The sequence below is a fragment of the Lissotriton vulgaris genome, chromosome 1_1 (assembly GCF_964263255.1).
Source record: "Lissotriton vulgaris chromosome 1_1, aLisVul1.2, whole genome shotgun sequence".
Taxonomy (NCBI): Eukaryota; Metazoa; Chordata; class Amphibia; order Caudata; family Salamandridae; genus Lissotriton; species Lissotriton vulgaris.
This window is the reverse complement of record NC_141685.1, coordinates 240,265,958-240,284,708: the sequence shown is the minus strand read 5'-3', so window position 1 is coordinate 240,284,708 and position 18,751 is coordinate 240,265,958. Positions and strand designations below refer to the sequence as shown.

At 43.5% G+C, this 18,751-nt stretch overlaps 2 protein-coding genes across 4 annotated transcripts in view; both read right to left on the bottom strand.

Moving 5' to 3' along the window:
* Nucleotides 1-1,602: 1,602 nt before the first annotated feature.
* On the bottom strand, nt 1,603-5,571 carry LOC147745342 (uncharacterized). The gene is made up of 2 exons (XM_086925055.1): nt 5,167-5,571; nt 1,603-3,558 (listed from the first exon to the last, which is right to left on the bottom strand). The coding sequence occupies exons 1-2, from the start codon at nt 5,569-5,571 to the stop codon at nt 2,746-2,748; spliced, it is 1,218 nt and encodes a 405-aa protein (XP_086781181.1). The 3' UTR covers nt 1,603-2,745.
* A 278-nt stretch (nt 5,572-5,849) lies between these two features.
* Nucleotides 5,850-18,751, bottom strand: part of LOC147745341 (uncharacterized) — a 212,349-nt gene continuing 199,447 nt past the window's right edge. For all 3 annotated transcript variants that reach the window (XR_015307483.1, XR_015307482.1, XR_015307484.1), the window contains 4 exons: nt 11,408-11,467; nt 9,436-9,489; nt 8,408-8,581; nt 5,850-7,338 (listed from right to left, as the gene is read on the bottom strand). The gene's annotated coding sequence lies outside the window, so the exon portion shown is untranslated. The remainder of the gene's footprint in view (nt 7,339-8,407; nt 8,582-9,435; nt 9,490-11,407; nt 11,468-18,751) is intronic.

Sequence of the window (18,751 nt, the reverse complement as noted above, 5' to 3'; positions counted from 1 at the left end):
AGGATGGCAGAGATACAGAGAGGATACCAAAAGCATGCCCAGAACAATAGCAATGAATGAGAAACAAGATGGCCGCGCCCGTTCACGACCGCGCGGGTAAGTTCGCGCGAGATTTTCCTCGCGAACACCCGCAAAATTGTACTAGCGAGCCGCACACTTTGCGAGATTACACTTCGCGCCCGGAAACGGAAATACGTCATGCAAACAAGATGGCCGCGCCCTTGAACGACCGCGAGGGTAACTTCGCGCCTTGCGCTACAAGTGGCTCGCTAAAACGCACAAAACCTTGTGAACTAACTCGCCGCAAAAAAACAAATCGCATATTCGCACGAATTCGCGGCTTCGGAATCCGATCTCGCGCAAGTTCGCGCCCCGCGAATCCCGCGAAATTGCAGAAGAACGAGTTTTGCAAAACTGAAAGCACTCAGCAGGTGCAAGAGTTCAAACTCATCATTAGTAACCATTCCCTGTAGTGCTTCCTGACTGGGGCCCCTCCAGAGTTCAGTTGCTAGTTGCAACAATTGTATGACCCTGCTCTGACCCTCACAGCAGGCTCATAGAATAGCTACAAGTAGGCCACAAAGGTCCTGGAAAAAAATATTGCACTGCAACAGAAAGCAAATTACTGATAAGGAAGCAGGTGCCAGACCTGGAATTTTAAAACAGTGACACATTAATAAACTAACCCCAAATTAATTCATGTCAGTTGAAGCAGGGCAGGTGTGCTTGCTTTTCCCCTCCCATAATCTACAGTGATGATGAACCAGAGGGTGGCATTGATGTAACAGAGGGTGGCATGGGTGAAACAGAGGGTGGCATGGGTGAAACAGAGGGTGGCAGTGGTGAAACAGAGGGGGCTGGGAACCTGTGATGATGAACCAGACGTAGAAACAACATAGCCGCGACCGTTGCGAGCCGACAAGTAAGTTCGCAATTGCGAACTGGTACCAAACCCTCGCAAACTGGCAGAAACCTCGCGAACACAAAAAAATAAATCCGCAAATTCGCGAGAATTCGCGGATTTTGCGGATTGCGAATTCTCAAATACGCAAATTCGCGAACGCCAGATTCGCAAAATTCGCCCATGCTTAGTGATGTGGCAGTGGCACTGTAATATCAAATAGTTGTGACAGGAGTCCCTTTATAATGTAGCAAGTACAGAAATATTACTTCAAGTTATATGTTGCCGCTCTTCAGTCAAACAAAAGCCTGGGAAAAGCGCTCTGGTGTTATAGCAGAATCTTCCAATTTGCTCCAAAAGCAGTCCATGTACCTGCATCCACTTCAGTTTTACCACTCCTGTCAAGTTGGATACCTTGGAGGCTGTTTGCAACAGTAACTGAAACCCATGAGTAATTTACACATACAAGATCACTCAAACACTTTTGAGTAACTTTGCTACTTTTGGCTATTCACCATTTACAGATGTAAAGTTATTTAAAAGTTTAGATTTGTATACTCCATTCTTTGAAACGAGGTGCAGCCAAATCTACGAATGTAAGTTACTACCACCAAAAAGGAGCAGTAATAAGTCCAGCAACACACATGGCCAACCATTCATACTGCAACATCCTCTCATAGAATATAATGGAGGCAAGGAAATAAAATTATAGTCATTTATTTCACATTTTTAAAGATACATATAAATTCAATAGAATATTAAAACAGTATGTATGTTTACAATATTACGTTATGGTAAAATATTTTATTAACCTTTAATTCAAAAATCATTGCAACAAATTTGTATCAATTTCAATTAATTCTGTACTTAACATTTTGTAAGTTTGAGTTCATATACCTAGTACATAAATCCAAATATTTTCCTTTTTTTTTTTTAAATCGTATTTTTTATTTTTTTATTTAGGCTAGTTAGTTGATCTCCACGACCACTCCAGTTGCCAGTGACAGTCCTACTTCCAGCCCGGACCTGGAAAGCTGCAGATTTTAGCCATTATTGATAGTCTCATGGTACGTGGCAGGCTGGACAAGAAAATGACTTCAAATATAACTCAACTAATTACTAAGTAATTAGACTAATTAAAGCATGTTCATCGCTCACTGTGCGCTTTTCTCAGTAGACAGTAAGACCATCAATGGATTGATGTCACTGCGGCTGCTTCATGGGAAGGTTTTGCAATGCTGAAACCTCCTCCCCAGGGTTCACATTTAGCACCTTGTATTCTTCCACATTGTCTCCCCCATGTAGAGACGTTACATTTACAACTGAAGTTTCTGTCACATTGAGAAGACTAATATATTTTTTTATGGTTGAGGGTTCCCGTATGTTGAATCATACTGAATCTCTGACTGACGTTTTTCTGGTATTTAGTACAAAGGTAAGGTTTTTACCCACTGTGGATTTTCACATGTTGAATGAGACTGGCTTTCAGACTAAAGCTTTTCTAGTTTCAGAGCGCTCTTAAGGTTTTTACTCAGTAAGAGTTCTCGTATGTCTATTGAAAGTTATTTTACAACTAAAGCTTTTCTGGAATTCAGAAAACTGATAGGGTTAGAGCCCAGTATGGATTTTCTCATGTTGAATTAAACTGGATCTCAGAAAGAATTGTTTTTTCCATGGAGAGCACTGATAAGCTCTTTCCCCAGTGTGAGCTCTCTCGTGTTTAATGAGGTTTAATTTCTGACTAAAGTTTTTTTTCGGCATTCAGAGCGCTGATATGGTTTATGTCCAGGATGGATGCTTTTATGTTTAATTAAACTGGATCTGACACTGAATCTTTTATGATATCATTGCATTGATGAGGTTTTTTCCCCTGTGTGAGTTCTCTCATGATAAGTGAGACTTGTTTTATCACAATAGCAGTTCTGGCATTCAGAACACTGATACGGCTTGAGCCCAGTATGGTTTTTCTTATGTCGATTTAAACTTCTTTTGTCTGAGAAACCTTTTTGGCATTCAGAGCACTGATACTGTTTGAGCCCAGTATGGTTTTTCTCATGTCGATTTAAATTTCTTTTGTCAGAGAAACCTTTTTGGCATTCAGAGCACTGATACGGTTTATGCCCAGTGTGTGTTCTTTCATGCACAGTAAGGGTAGATTTCAGACTGAAGCTTTTACAGCATTCAGAGCACTGATAAGGTTTCTGCCCAGTGTGAGTTCTCTCATGTTGACTGAGATTGTATTTATGAATAAAGCGTTTCTGGCATTCAGAACACTGATAAGGTTTCTCCCCAGTGTGAGTTCTCTCATGTTGAATGAGATGGTATTTCCGAATAAAGCGTTTCTGGCATTCAGAACACTGATAAGGTTTTTGACAAGTGTGGATTCTCGTGTGGTAAGTGAAACTGGCCAAAAAACTGAAGCTTTTTGGGCACTCAGAGCACTGATATGGTTTTTCACCAGTGTGGATTCTCACATGTCGAATGAGATCGGATTTGTAACTAAAACCTTTCTGGCATTCAGGGCACTGATGAGGGTGTTGTCCAGTGTGAGTTCCCTCATGTCGAAGGAGGTGGCCTTTCTCACTGAAGCTTTTATGGCATTCAGAGCACTTGTACGGTTTTTGTCCAGTGTGAGTTCTCTTATGTCGAATGTTATGTTATGTTATGTTATATGTTTTGTAGAGCGCAACAGCTGCCCCAGCAACGGGGCGTCCCGGCGCTAGAACCATAACACAATCTACTGGAAACGAGAGAGGGATCTATGTGGTGGGAAAAAGATGGGTTTTGATCGCTCTTCGGAAGGCTAACAATTCATCCATGCAACGGATGTGGAGAGGGAGGGAGTTCCACAGTTTGGCCCCCAGTAGCTTGAAGGAACGACCTCCGATGCGACAGATTTTCGTCTGGGGTATCAGGGCTAGATGTTGCCCCATAGACCGGAGGTTTCGTTTGGGTTTATAGGGGGTCATCAGAGGCCGAAGAAGCTCTGGGCCTTCATTCTTCAGGATCTTAAAGGCAAATAAGAGGGCCTTGAACTGGATCCGGGCTTCTATGGGCAGCCAATGAAGTCTTTGCAAAGTCGCTCTTACTGAACATCTCCTCGGAAGGCCTACTATCGCTCTGGCTGCCGAGTTCTGGATTCGTTGGAATCTTTTTATCTCTGCTTTATTCGCTCCCAGCAGCAGGACACTCGCATAGTCCAGTCTAGACAAGATAGTAGACTGCACTATGAGTTGTCGTGTCTTGGAGTCGAAGTAGCCCAGGATGTGGTATAGGCTTCTCAGTAGTCCAGTGCAGGTTGCGGCAACTTTTTTAGTGTGTGCTTGGAAGCTCAGGGTCGAGTCCAGCCACACCCCTAGGTTTTTTACTAAGTTTTTTGGAGGGGGTGCTGGGCCCAGAGACTGAGGCCACCATAAATCGTTCCAGTTGTTGCTGTTTTTCCCCATTATTAGTACCTCGGTTTTACCACCGTTCAGTTGGAGGCAGTTTGCTGTCATCCATTTGGCGACGGCAGACAGTCCATCCCTAAAGTTGGTAGCCTCCGGGGAGGGAGCCTCACAAAGGCTGATGACTAGCTGAGTGTCGTCAGCATACGACACCATTGTGAGGCCCCATCTCTTAGCAACCTCTGCCAAAGGTTGCATATATAGGTTGAACAGGGAGGGGCTGAGAGCTGAGCCCTGTGGTACCCCTTGCCCTATGTCTTGAGGTTTGGAGATAAACGGGGGGGCAGATACCCTGAATGATCTGCTGGTCAGGAAGGACCGAAACCATTGGAGCGCTGAGTCCACGATTCCTATATCTTCCAGGCGTTTCAGGAGAATGGCATGGGACACCGTGTCGAAGGCCGCGCTAAGATCAAGCAGTATCAGCGCGGCACTTTTGCCGGTATCCATGATTTCCCGCAGGCTCTCGGTGGAAGTGAGGAGCGCGGATTCCGTACTATGGCCCGGCCTGAAGCCATGTTGGGAGGGGTCTAGGATGTTATTTTTCCCCATATACTCACTGAGTATTTTATTCGCGTGGGCTTCTGCCAATTTAGCGACCCAAGGTAGCAAAGAGACAGGCCGGTAGTTCTCTGGTTTGGCGGGGTCTAGGGAGGGTTTTTTTATGATCGGGGTTACCCAGGCCTGTTTCCAGCAGAGGGGAACCGTGGCCGTAGCAAAAGATAGATTCAAAATCGCGGTTAGGGGTGGGAGGAAAAATTCTAGGGCTCCTAGAAAGTGACTAGGTCTCATTGGGTCTGTGGGTGCACCCGATTTCACCTTCCTACAGATTTTAGTAAGTTCATCACTGGAGATGGCAGGTAGGCAAGTGAGCCTCGCATCTCCGAAGGTGGCGTTAGGAGAGTCGACGTCTCCTGGGATGTCCTGGGTAAAGGTGTTATAAATTTTCTTCACCTTGTCTGTGAAGAAGGTCGCTAGGTCTTCACACTGTTGCGTGGAGGTGATATGAGTGGCTGGTTTGACTCCCTTTTGTATTTTTTGCACTATTTGAAAGATAGTTTTCGTAGGATTTGAGCTGGATTCAATTTCCGAGGCGTAGAAGGCAGCACGGGCTATCCGAATTGCCTTGTGGTATGCTTTCAGCGAGGCCAGGTATGAAATTTTATCATCCTGCTTATATTCCTTCCTCCACTGACGTTCTATTTTCTTGCATGCTTTCCGCATTTTTTTCAGGCTGTCGTCAAACCAGGGGTTGGAGGGAGTGCTACGTCCTTTAGTCCACTTGGCGGGTATGATGGCATCCAGCCCCTTGGTGATCCAGTCCTGGAAAGACGCATAAGATTTTTCTATGTCGTCTGTGGTCTCCAGGATTGGTTGGCCCAGGCTGGCCGCAAGGTCGCCTTGTTGGAGTTTATGCCAGGGTCTTTTTAAACAGGAGGTGGGTGAATTTTTCTTGGGTGGGGAATTGTTCGGAATGGAGAGGGTTACTAAGGAGTGATTGTATTTCTGAACAAAGCTTTTCTGGCATTCAGAACACTGATAAGGTTTTTGTCCAGTGTGGATTCTCTTGTGTTGAGTTAAACTGTCCCAAAAACTGAAGCTTTTTTGGCACTCAGAGCACTGATATGGTTTTTCTCCAGTGTGGATTCTCACATGTTTAATGAGAGTGGATTTGTAACAGAAACCTTTCTGGCACTCGGGGCACTGATAAGGTTTTTGTCCAGTGTGAGTTCTCTCGGTTTTAGTGAGGTGGCATTGATAACTAAATCTGTTCTCACATTCATTGCTCTTATTCGAAATGTATGCATCTCTATTTTGTGTTTGTTCCTGCATACATGCCATCTTAGGACTGAATCTGATTCCAGAGTCTGTACTTGTTTATATTACACTCAAGATTTAAATTCTAAAATTAACTGAAGATGCACTGACTAACATATTTATTGAACTAATTATAGCTTTTATCTGGAGATCAATTTTCTACTTTTAACGTCAGCCTATCTAACTTGTCTTATAAACTTTGACGGTGGAGCGTCCTGTAATTATTAAGATGTATCTCATTGATTTATTTTATCCAAGTTATGCCCAGGGGATTTTGTGACTCCAGTTTTTTACATTTGATTTTGGATTTTTAAAAACCCTGATAAGGTCTTTGGGGTTTAGTGTTTGCCTGTTAAGTATATTTGTTCACAGAAATAATGACAGGTGAATAGGCATTACAGGGTGGTTTATGAATTATCAATAGCAAACCACTGGCCAATTTTAATTTTTTTGTGCCAGTAAATGCTTTTTTAGCTCAACGGCCAAGGCAGCTACATGATCACTTTGGAGGTCCAGGACACCTTGAAACCACTCAGATCCTCCCAACAGACAGGGTTGGTGGGGAAAATATTTTTTTTATGGGAAATGATAATACAGCGTCTTTGTGGTAATGACATCTGAGAAAGAGCATTTCTTTTAAATGTTTTCTCTCCTCTGAATCACAGGAAATGGAGACAAAAACTTGCTGTTTAAACTGAGGTCATTAGTCTCTCTTGACAGTTCTGTCACATCACATGTGCTGATCTGTTGGGAAGGAGTTTGGGTCTCCAAGGCATTTCTCATAAAACCATCAGAAAGAATTTGCAACAGTCTTTATTCTCAAGTGCACTGAGTGGGCATCAATTGTTGCCAATGTTCTTTGTTCTGCCAATCTTGAAAAGTTTACATTAAGTGAAAATATTATAGATGCAGACTTTCAATATGCACTCGCCTTTCATTTATATTTCGAAGGCTACTCATTATCAGTAATGGATTCTTGGTAAACATCCTTTACAGATTTTCACAACTTTCACATTAAGCAGTTTCTTCTGCTCCACGTTCCTCACCATTCATGCCACTTAGAATGTGTTTCTTCCCAAGAGCTCCAGAATGTTTTAACTTTCCTTAAATCAATTGTTTCTGTTGTGTTTCACTAAATTAAAACCTTCTTTTTTCTGTTGAGGTTTTACTGACCTGTAGAAATAGAGTTAGAGATTGTAAATGAACATGAAGAAACAACTGCTTATGACTTTATACTTTGCTGAAAGAAACATTTACAGAAACAAGATAGGTAATTGTAGTATCTTGGTATTCTCTATGCTATACCTCTCTACCACTATTGAAATGTTCATGTGATGCATCTATCAGAATGTTGGTGATCTGCCTGGGAGATTATAGATGGCTGGGCTGAGCACCATGCTGGATGCTCCTGGTGGGGTCTCTCTGTACATCTTGGAATAAAGCATCACAAAATACTACTCAACGTGTGGATCTCCCATCATTACATTCATGGCGACGATCTTAAGAAAGAACCTACGTTTGTGAAGTCAAGAAGTACTTCAAACTACAAGATATTAAGAAAGAAATCTACAAAGTATGAAAGGACCTCCTGCAACAAGAAAAGCTACCCCAACTGCCATCATGACCCCACCAGTGACCTACAACCGGTCGCCCACAACAGTCTGGCAGTTGTCCTCTGTACCTGTGAGTCTATAAATTTTAAATTGGAGTTGTGCCCTGACGCTGGTAAGCCTGTTTGTACTGACTTTGGGACTCACACTGTATCCTCACATGGGGGTAAGCAATTTATTGGGCAATTTTGTATTTTGTCCTATTTACAAGGAGAGTCTAATCTATGCTGTGTTGGAGCTGTCCCCTTTAATGGGTTAAACCAGAATCGTTTTTGCTCCTGGCTCATCCTTTCTTATGCCTTCACATGAGACTAGGCATTGACTTACGTTGTTTTGGGAAGAATTGTGTTTGATCCACTATAGATTTATGTCCTGCAGTGTCTTTTCTCAAATGGAAATGGATTTATTTAAAGTTTGTCTTTGCCCAAATGAAACTCTTCGCTGCAAGACTGGCCCCATGTCTTCAATGACCTGACATTTTTACCGGTTTATCACCATGGCTTGTTACTTTTATGTACATTTATTTTGCCTTTATTGAGCTAATACACCAAAAATCAAGCCATTGAAGTCATCTTCAGTTTATCCGTCAGTTTTCTCATTCAAAAATGCAGCGCGTGTGTGCACGCTCTTACCTGCTGCCTTCTTGAGAGTTTCTGTGACGCCGTTGTGAAGCTTCTGTGACATGTCGTCATCTGCCTCATCTCCCGATGTGGAAGAGCGCCGTGAGCCACTCAGCTTTGCGTCACTGTGCGTGCCACCATGTTTACATTGTTTTTGCTTTCCATTGTTTCCTTCCTTTTAATGTTCTGTAAGAAGAGAAGATGGTTTATATGGTGTAAGAAGGGTGGATGGTTTATATGTTTTTTTCCATTCTTCCAGTCTTCTCTCTTCTTCTCTTTTTAAAGCTGTTAACTCTTTATTGTTCTTCTTTTTCCGCTTTTGCTCAATTTACTTGCTTTCATTTTCTCCTGTTCTCCGTTGCTGTTTTAAGCTTTTTGTTTTCTGTTTAAGGAGAGAGGATAATGTAGTATATTGGTATTCTCTATGCTATCCCTCTCTACCTCTATTGGAATGTTCATGTGATGCATCTATCAGAATGTTGGTGATCTGCCTGACAGATTACAGATGGCTGGGCTGAGCACCATGCTGGATGCTCCTGGTGGGGTCTCTCTGTACATCTTGGATTAAAGCATCATCTAAATACTACTTCACGTGTGGACTTCTCATCATTACAGTAATCATTTTGAGTTGAATTTCTGATAGTGGTGAAACAGCTCTTGGACACTGTGTAGATCAGTAGCTTGGGACAACTGGAACTCGAGATTGTGATAGCAAAAGAAGTATATATTTAAGAAGGAAACACATGTTACACATATATTGTGACTTACATTCTCAGCAGCCAACACCATTAATTTACACTTTTTGTGTTAATGGCTGGCATCAAAGTGAGATATTTGTAATAATTGTTTATCAATTATCCCCTACCCACTTAGAGTGTTCATCTATTCTTTGTTCCAGTGATTACGAAAGGGACATTTTAATGAATAAAGGAATTGGCCTGCTGGTAATCACTGCTTTAAATGCCACTGTAGGGTTAGGCCGTGTCCAGGTAGCTTAGTGGAATTCACCATTTCAAATTGTGGGAAAGATAAGGACTTACTTGATGGTCAGGAACTCATCACACTCCTTCAACAGGACCCGGGCACTGCTAAACCTGAAAACGAGAAGAAATAATCACAACAGTAAAGGGAACCAAAAAGGGACAAGAAAAGACAAACACAAAACAACACAGGATAGAGAAAAAAAAGACTATCTTCAACTTTCACCACAGGGACCCAGCAGAACCCCTGAATGGCAAACAAGACAGATAAGGGTAGAATGAGAGGACGTGATGAATAGGGAATGCGGAAGTCAGATCCAGAGAGCAAGGACGCAGACGGAGCAGTCCGAGTGAGCAGACAAATGCGCCGACAGTCAAGGAACTGCTGGGCAACACAGGAGGCAAGTCCTCAAGGACCAGTGCGTCCCAACCTAGGTAGAGACCGGACCTGCACTCGGCCACACCACATTCCCATACCCAGTGAAATGTGTCTCCAACTGGTGGATGGCAGGGTACCCAGCTGGTCGGACACATTAGTGGGAATGCAAAAATAGAACGGGGAGGTGAGCAGCAACATTGGGAGGCCCGACACAACTACAACACCCTGCATGGCGAGGTGCTTTGCCAGAGAACACTTAGTATTCGTAAAAGCCCTAGAGTAAGAGGAAGAAAGAAGAAAGCTCTGCACAATTTTTAGGTTTTCGGCCTGGCGAAAGCAGCAGATGCGCTGCACTGCCATGCAGAGGACTTTTGGAATTGATACGATTCTAGCGTGCACGCGGGAAGACAAACGAGACAAAAGATGTGCACGCGGGGTTAGGATGCTATACTGGCGGCCTGATACACTGGTGACTTTTTTTTCCGTCGCCAGTAAAGGCAGTCCCCGCATGCACATCTTCTGTCTGTCACATGACGGGCCGCGCTTGTTATGAAATGGCTAGTGTCAAGATACAAACATCACGGATATAAGTTGTCCACCATTGAACACCACGCAAAATCTCATATTTCAGATTTGTCACTCCTTTATATTGAAAGTAATGAACCGTCGCTTTAATGATGAGTGCCAATTTTCAACGAAGCGGGTCTGAAATGGACAGAAAATCTCTGCAGTGTTTCTGGCATGAACTTTCCGTTCTGTTTCCAAATCAGTTTTGCATTTAATTAATCTTTAATACCTCGTGTTGGCAAAAAAAACATAGCTCATAGCTGTAATAGATGGCTTAGATGTTGCTGGCAACGAGGGTGACACTTCATTTCTGCATTAGTGGAATGCAGGTCCTTTTGCATTATAAAGAAGAAACTAGGAAGAAACAGGCAAAACATTATCTTGTGAACGTTTAAGTGGCACTATGCAAAGTAACATTTTAAAACAAGTATGATGTAGCCTCTAAGATTTGTGAACATGGTCGGTTTACCAAGGGCTTTGAAGCCTTGTCTGATTGCTTGAGGCCTATATGTTTGGACTGGGAGGCCTGCCATTGGCATAAAATTCTCTATATGGATATGCAAAACATAAGATAAAATCTCAAATCTACTAATGCAATAAATATAATTACTGATATAAACACAGAAAGAACATGTAGAGGCCATTACACCTTCTAACAAGCATTTGTAATGCAATAGGTTTTGCATTTACGCAAGTTTGTGCTATTGACATTGCAAATAACAATGCGTTTTATTTATTTTTTCGTTTTTAAAACATAAATAAAAGGCATTGTCATTTACAATGCCAATAGCTTAAACATGCGTAACTGCGAGACCAATTGCATTGCAAATGGTTGTTTAAACTGGAGATGATTAGCTTGACCCTGGCGAAAACTAGCTTTTGTAGGAAAACACGCTTAAAGCTCCTAGCAAGCAATCAAAGAAGAGGACTAAATAAAAGTCACATATTGTTTTATTTTATTTAAGAAGCTGAAGAGATACAAAAAAAACAGAGAGATAGAGAGAGAGAGAGAGAGAGAGAGAGAGAGAGAGAGAGTCTAGAGAAGTACTAAGAGAAAAGGAAATAGAGGGTAATTGAAAACCTTACCAAACAGTTATTTTGTTTGTTCCCCCGGGGATGGCAGCCGCACCACCTGGTCCATCCTACCTTGAAAGCAAATAAAGAGACGCTTCAACCAAGAGTTTATTTGCATCAAACCTGAATCCCACTTCTTCCCATCATCCAAACAACCATCCTTAACTTACAAAGCAAAAGGAACTTTGTTCTCTGGTAACTGTTGTAAAGCACCTTTGGCGTATGACAACATTTATTTTTTTAAACCTTTTTATTTTCTGTTATATACGATGAAACCCACAACACACATCTTCCTCTAATTCATAACCTTGAGCTACAATGAACACACTATGAACCCTCATTGAAAAGGTCTGAGTGAATATACAGCACACCCACAGGCTGAACAAGTTCCGAATGAACACACAGCGCACCCACAGACTGAACCAGGTCCGAATGAACACACAGCGCACCCACAGGCTGAACAAGGTCCGAATGAACACACAGCGCACCCACAGGCTGAACAAGGTCCGAATTAACACACAGCGCATCTACTACAGACAGAATAGAGAAGGTCCTATTCTGTCTGTAAGTTCTCTTGACTGGTGAGGATGTAATAGCTGGCAGGATCCATAGAACTGAGTGGTGGAGGTGGTGGGGGTTGAAGGGGAGGGGTGCATGGTTGAGGGGGTAGGAGCCAACACTGGTTTCATATGGACTGAAGGATGTGCAAAAAGAGCAACGTTTCAAGGAAGTATTACAATACAGTAATTCATGCAGAGCCAGTTCTTTTGCTTTTTTCGGCCTGGTATCTGGTATTAGGTAACAAGTGGTGTCAAAGAGATTAAAATTTTCCCTACAAGGGTCATCTGCTTTGCAAAGAATCTCAATGCAAAGAGTGACTCTAAAAAGCAGCGGGCCATGCAGTCAGAGGAGAAAACGCAGAGCATTACTGACGTTATGCAGAACCACAAAATTGTAGGGCCTACATACATCCAAAGGGGACACCTGAAATGGGTTCTACACCTTACATGAACACAACACGAAACCACCTTCGCACACAGACCAAACATCCTGGGGGTGGGTGAGGGAGGGGGTGTGAGGTGAGGAGGAAAGGCTCTAGCCATAAAACACAACACAAATATAAAAGGAAGAGCTGGTAGGTATTCTGCCCACTGGTGTTCGGTGTCCAGTAATGTGTACCAGTCTACTTTAGTTAGTAGTTTCCTCTCCTGGTTCTGGGGACAGTAGTCGCCTACCAAAAACCCCTACCGCTCCACGGCTAAAAGAAAAGGTCTCAATCTACTTCTGACCTTTTTCACTACACATAAGTATTGGTGGGGAGGTGCTTAAAATAGGCTGAATACAGCTAGCAAATGCTGTAAAAAAAGTAACAAAGCCCCTAACACGGTGGGCAATTAAACTGGTGTGTGCAGACACCACCACTAGACGTTACATCTAATCCTGGCTTTACCACTTTACCGAAATATGCTGGAAAAAAACACCAAATGTTAAGTCTCTGCAGGGCCTCTATACAGGTCATTATCCTGGGATTCTGTTCCCTCGGCCTCTCCATCACATTCTCTGCCACCCCACGTGTGGTTTACTGCACTAGGAAACTACAACCAGGAGATTGTTTAACCCTGGCCTACCAATTTGTCTAATAGTGCGCTTGTGGAATCACTGATTACATTTATGGCTTTACTCCTATTTATGTCCAAGATTGTGGGTATTTACGATCATCCAAGGGGTGTAGGTAAAACTGTGCTTTTAAAAATGGGCCTAGACTGTGGTGACGTGTCTTTAACTCAGGATTCCGTTCCTGTGGCTCCTGGAGTGTTGATGATAGATCACCAGGAGTTTTCCCGGGCAGCTGTGTTCCAGGTGCAGTTGGGTGAGTGGTGAATACATCTTATTCCTAACCTACTGATGACACCACATAAACATTGGATCTGGGGAGGGTGGGTGCACAGTGTCTAATCTCATGGGCTATTCCCTAGAATGTAACATGGTCAAGTAATAACCTTCAGAACAAGTAGTTCTGCGTTCCTTAAATTGGTAACTTACCAAACTGTTTAGTAAGGCGAATCCTACTTTTTCTGTGCCTCTGTCCCATGATCGGACAATGTGTGCAACTCGATGGAGGCTGGTTAGAAGAAATAAACAGCAAAGGCATATTCCCATCATACGCCCCCAGCATGGATTTAACTCACTAGTTCAAGGCGGTTTCACTGCAGGTCTCCACACTCCATATTAGCACCTCTAAAGGCAACGGTATCCTTGAGGCTGTACCGTGCAGGATCCCTCCTGCCTCCCAGCGCCAAACAAGCAAGACTTTTATAGCTGAGATGTGTGCACCCTGCCAGGCTGTTGCAGTTGTACTGCTGTCGGAGAGCTGCACTAGACGAGTACAGGCAATGGGGCAGACCACCCTAAAGTGGGACAAACCTGAAGGTTCCCGGTGACAAAGAGTAATTCGTTTCGAGAATACTGTAAGGGTGTTACCAGCACTTCTGGAATTAACTCTTTTAATGTAGACCTACAAAACAGGTTTACACGAGGTCCAGTATGATTGCTATTACTATTACTAAAAATGTAACATTTGATACCACAGTAAACCTTTACACAATCAATCTTTTTGCAAAGTTTGTGACAGCTGATCTTATACTCTGTACAGCCATCCTATAGATAGCTTATCATCTAAGAGTATACCCAGGTTCCTGGCTGTTCCAATGGCCAAGCTCAGCCATCCATGAGCTGTATGATCAGTGAAGCTCAGAAATGCCAAACGGGAGAATTTCCGCTTTGTCCCCATTTAATTGGAGACAGTAGAGGGATATCCTGATGGCAATTTTACTCATGCAGGCGACAAATTGCTGTTTGACGTTCTTATTGTCCTGCCCAATCGAGATGACCAGCCGGGTTTCGTATGCATAAAAAAGTATTTCCAACCCGACTTGACTAACTGGGTCAGGAGGGTTGCATAAATGTTAAAAAGTGCAGGGCTCAAAGAGGATCCCTCGGGGACCCCTTGTCCAGGAGATTGGTTTTGGAATGGTAACTGCCCATGAAACTGTTTGGACCCTATCATTGAGGAAATCTTTGAGCCATTTGAAGGCAGTGCCCTATATACGTATCTGGTAGAGACATTGAATCAAGATGGAGTGTGAGATGGTTTGAAATGCCACCGCCATGTCAAGCAAGACCAGCATGGTGGGATTTCCTGTGCCCACGATAACCTGATTGTATCTACTACTGCTAGTAGAGCAGTTTCGGTTCTGTGCGAAGGTCCGAAGCACGACTTGGAGGCATCCAGTAAACAACGATTCTCCATGTAGGAGGAGAGCTGTGTGTTGACGTAGGACTTCAGAACTTTGCCCAACACAGGGAGAGAGATATAGGTCATTAGTTAGCTGGTTCCATGGGATCTTAATTGGATGTATTAGAATAGGTGTGACGTGCTGCTTTCCATAATCATGGATTGGTGGCCAGGGTCAGAGTAAGCATGGGCGAATTTTGCGAATCTCGCGTTCGCGAATTTTGCGGATTTGCGAACTCGCAATCCGCAAAATCCGCGAATTCTCGCGAATTTGCGGATTTTGTTTTGGTGTGTTTGCGCGGGTTTCTGCCAGTTCGCGAGGGTTTTGTACAATGTCGCAAATTGCGAACTTACCTGTCGGGTCGCAAGTTTCGCGAACTTGTTGTTTTCTACGTGTCCAGCCTGTTTGGGACACTCTTCTTCATCACTGCCACTCTCTGTCACCACTGCCACTCTCTGACTACTCATGCCACCCTCTGGCCCACCCATGCCACCCTCTGTTTCATCACAGCACCCTCTGGTTGTCCAGTCAGTGTACATTATTGTGGCAATGCAAGCACACCTTCCCTGCCTCAAGTGACCTGAATTAATTTGGGGCTGATTAATGTGTCACAGAATATTTTTTTAGCTGGCACCTGCTTCCTTAGTGCTTCCTGATTAGTGATCTTTTGAACTTGCTAAGTGCTTTCATTGTTGCAAAATTAGTTACAACACCTGCCCTGCCCCAACTGACAATAATGAATTAGGGGCTGATTAATGGATTTGAACCTCCAGCCTGGCTCCTGCTTGTCTCCCTTAGCTGTAATTCAGGACCTTTGTGGCATATGTGTAACTATTCTGAGGTTCAGAGCAGGGTCACATAATAGTTGCAACTGGCAACTGAACTCTGGAGGGGCCCCTCAGGAAGCACTACAGGAAATGGCTACTAATGATGAGCCTGAACTTTTGAACCTGGTAAGTAGTTTCAGTTTTGCTAAGATCGTATTTCTGCAATTTTGCACTTATTCGCGGGGCGCGAAGTTGTACTGGGAAGCCGCGAACTCACGCGAACAGTGCGAGCAGTGCGAGCAAAATCCGCTGCTCGCGGATTTGCGGATTTTGCGGGAGATTCGCGAATCTCGCGGATTGCGAATTTACCGAAAATCCGCAAAATCCGCGAGCGAAACAGATATTCCGCCCATGCTTAGGTCAGAGACTGGTTACACAATGATGTAATAGCAGGCGCAAGAAGAGTAGATAAGATGGAAATTTATTGAGGAGGACAGAGATTGGCAGGGGACTCGGCTTTGACTTTAGCTAAGAGTTGAACATCTGAGATTGGGACATTGGCTCGAACCTTGTAAATACCACTTAAGTAATATTTAGTGTAGCATATTTTATACTGTTATAATTCTTTGATTAAACTATTGGCTTCCTTATTCAAAGTGCTGTCTCACACAGGAAGGGAACATCATAACAGTGTAAATATACAAGTCACTATTCCCTAGTGCACCAACCAGGATTCAAATTAGCAACCCTCCAAGTTTGGCACAAAGACATCAGAAATTATAACATTGGCCAACTGACCATTTCATACAGAATAGTTAATCTTGCATTTACACTTCATTTCATGTGTTGACATTATATTAAAATTCCTCACACTCTTACCTCATTGACACCGCCTTCATCCGCTCAAATTTCCACGGCAGAATATTATGAATTTACAAACAAAGGGTAAATAAAATAAATAAATGTAAAAATCAGAGGCCAATTATTTTAGCTTAAGGCAAAAATATAGACGGGTTGGGCCCTGTTTGTTCACCCTATCCCCTACCTTGGCTAAGGCTCATGCACCCTTGCCTTGAGAGATGGAGTTGTAAGTGAATATGGTATCCTGATTATATTTTGGCCTCAGCACACATAAGATCTTGCATGCACACTGCATGTGTAGGCCCAAAATTGACAAGGCCCAGAGTGTTGCTTTGGACACAGAGGTGTGGCGGGATGTAGTTGCGACTTCCTTTTAGAAAGACTATGTGACCTTTTCAACAGAAGCTTGCTGATTGGTCTTTAATTAGCTCGCCGGTATGGTTAATGGTGGGGAATCTGGAGAGTCTGCAGAGACAAACTCTAGTGAAAGAGAGGTTTCTGAAAAGAGCTGGATTCTTTGTTTTCCTTTGGGTGGCCCGTCTATAATCATTGTTCTTTTGTTATGTTATGTTATGTTAACCTCCACTTATAACGCGCACGGCTACTCGGAAGTGTCCCGGCGCGAAGGCCAAATGGTAGAGAAGGGAAGGAAATACCCAACATAAGATTACTTAATTGCAGGGATTTGGACACCCGGGGGCTCTCAATGTTACGTAATTCCAGAGGCAAGGCATTCCAAGCCATGGCCGCTTTAACAGAAAGGGAACTACCTCCTAGCCTGGTCTGGCGGAACCTGGCAACAACAGGAAGGCTTTGTCCTGTAGAAGGCAGGTAGCAAGACAGCTCATAAAATGAAAACCGTCTCCTAAGGTATTGAGGCCCACCCTTGTAAAAGGCACCATGGACTAATGCAAGAGCCTTAAACCGTATCCGCTGCTCCACCGGGAGCCAACGCGGCTCGCGAAAGTTTTTCCTGCAGTTATTTATATCACCATCTCCATGAGGTTCTCGCCTCTTAAAATCAGACAAATGCAGCCTCAGCTCTAGGGATGAAAACACTGTCTTATTGTAAGAGGCTTCAAATCAGCTTCCTAATGGTTATCTTTTCTTTCTAGAAAAAGGCATCACTTCTGCCTCTAGAATCCTATGAATCTTGCCTTCAGCCCATCACTCATGCATCACATCCCGCAGACATCAAGAAAGCGATCTCTCCCCAGACTCCAGGTCTATTACACATTACTCATCCTTACAAGGTTCAAAGCTACTCGCAACATGACCCCATGTTGTGTATCTGCCCTGATGGAACCGCACGCTCCTCTCTGAGAAGATAATCTCCACTCACGAGTCGTGCCCAGGCCTGTTTCTTCAGATGCTTAGATTGCTTGTTTGGAACAATCTCCCCACTCAGATAGGAGCTACCCAGTGATTACCAAATTAAAGTTAGCACTGAAAGGTCTCTTAACTGAACTCTGAAGTTCTGTCACCCGGCCATCCTAACTCTCTAGCCACCTCCAGGCCTGGCAACAGTGGCTATAAACTGTAACCCCGTCCTTTTATAAAGATGTGTTTTCTTCTAAGTTTTAGTATTTAAAGGTGTCACCCCAGTATGCTAAGCCTAACCTGGAGATGCCCAACCTAAGGGTCCATTGCTAGTATAAAGAAAGGGCAACAGATGGTATTTTAGCCCAGTGTCCCTGTTGATCTGAATGGTGTCTGAGTTGAGCCCATTTATGCAAACTCCGGCCGTTGACTGGCTATGGAGCAGCGTCGTAAATGATCTTAAACTCTCTGACATACCAAGGGCACCAAAGTCTCTCGACTAAGAAAGGCTATTTAAGGGAGTCATCAGCCGCCTTCATGTCTGGCTTTAGCTGATGCAGCACTGCAAACAATGTCCGTAGACCAATAGCTGTGGATCTACACAGGATCAATCCCGACTGTACTGGGGGGACTATTCCCTCTAGTGGGAGAGATAGTTGAGTCGTATCACCTCAGGCAAGAATTTCTTATCACAGTTAAGCAGAGACAGAGGGCTATAAGAGGTACACTTAGGCAGGTCTATCCCAGGCTTGGGGAGCACTGATCTGATTGCTTCACATATAGACGGTAACAACACGCCGCCCTTGAATGCCCCAGCACACACCTCCACAGATGTAGGGTCGGTTTATGATTTTTTTGTTTTGTTTGTTTTTTCCTTTTTTAAATCCTCATTTGCCATCTCGCCACCCATATCTTCTAACTTAGTCCACCACTGAGCTTTTTTTATCTCATAAGCTGGTTTGAGCAGTGAGGCATAAACTCCACCTATTTTGAGTCTGGCCATTCAACGAGCGATCTTTCTTGACCATCTGACTCATCAAGTGTGTCTTCCTCTTACTCTGTTTCCGTCCTAGAATCCCAAGTAATAAATACCAGCGAGATAGGCGCAGGCT

Excerpts from the sequence above, each read along its gene's own strand:
- LOC147745342 (XM_086925055.1), bottom strand. The coding sequence starts at position 5,571 with ATGCGGAAAGCATGCAAGAAAATAGAACGTCAGTGGAGGAAGGAATAT. Across the intron at positions 3,559-5,166 it reads TTACTAAAATCTGTAGGAAG|CATAACATTCGACATAAGAG; the intron begins GTGAAATCGGGT and ends AACATAACATAA.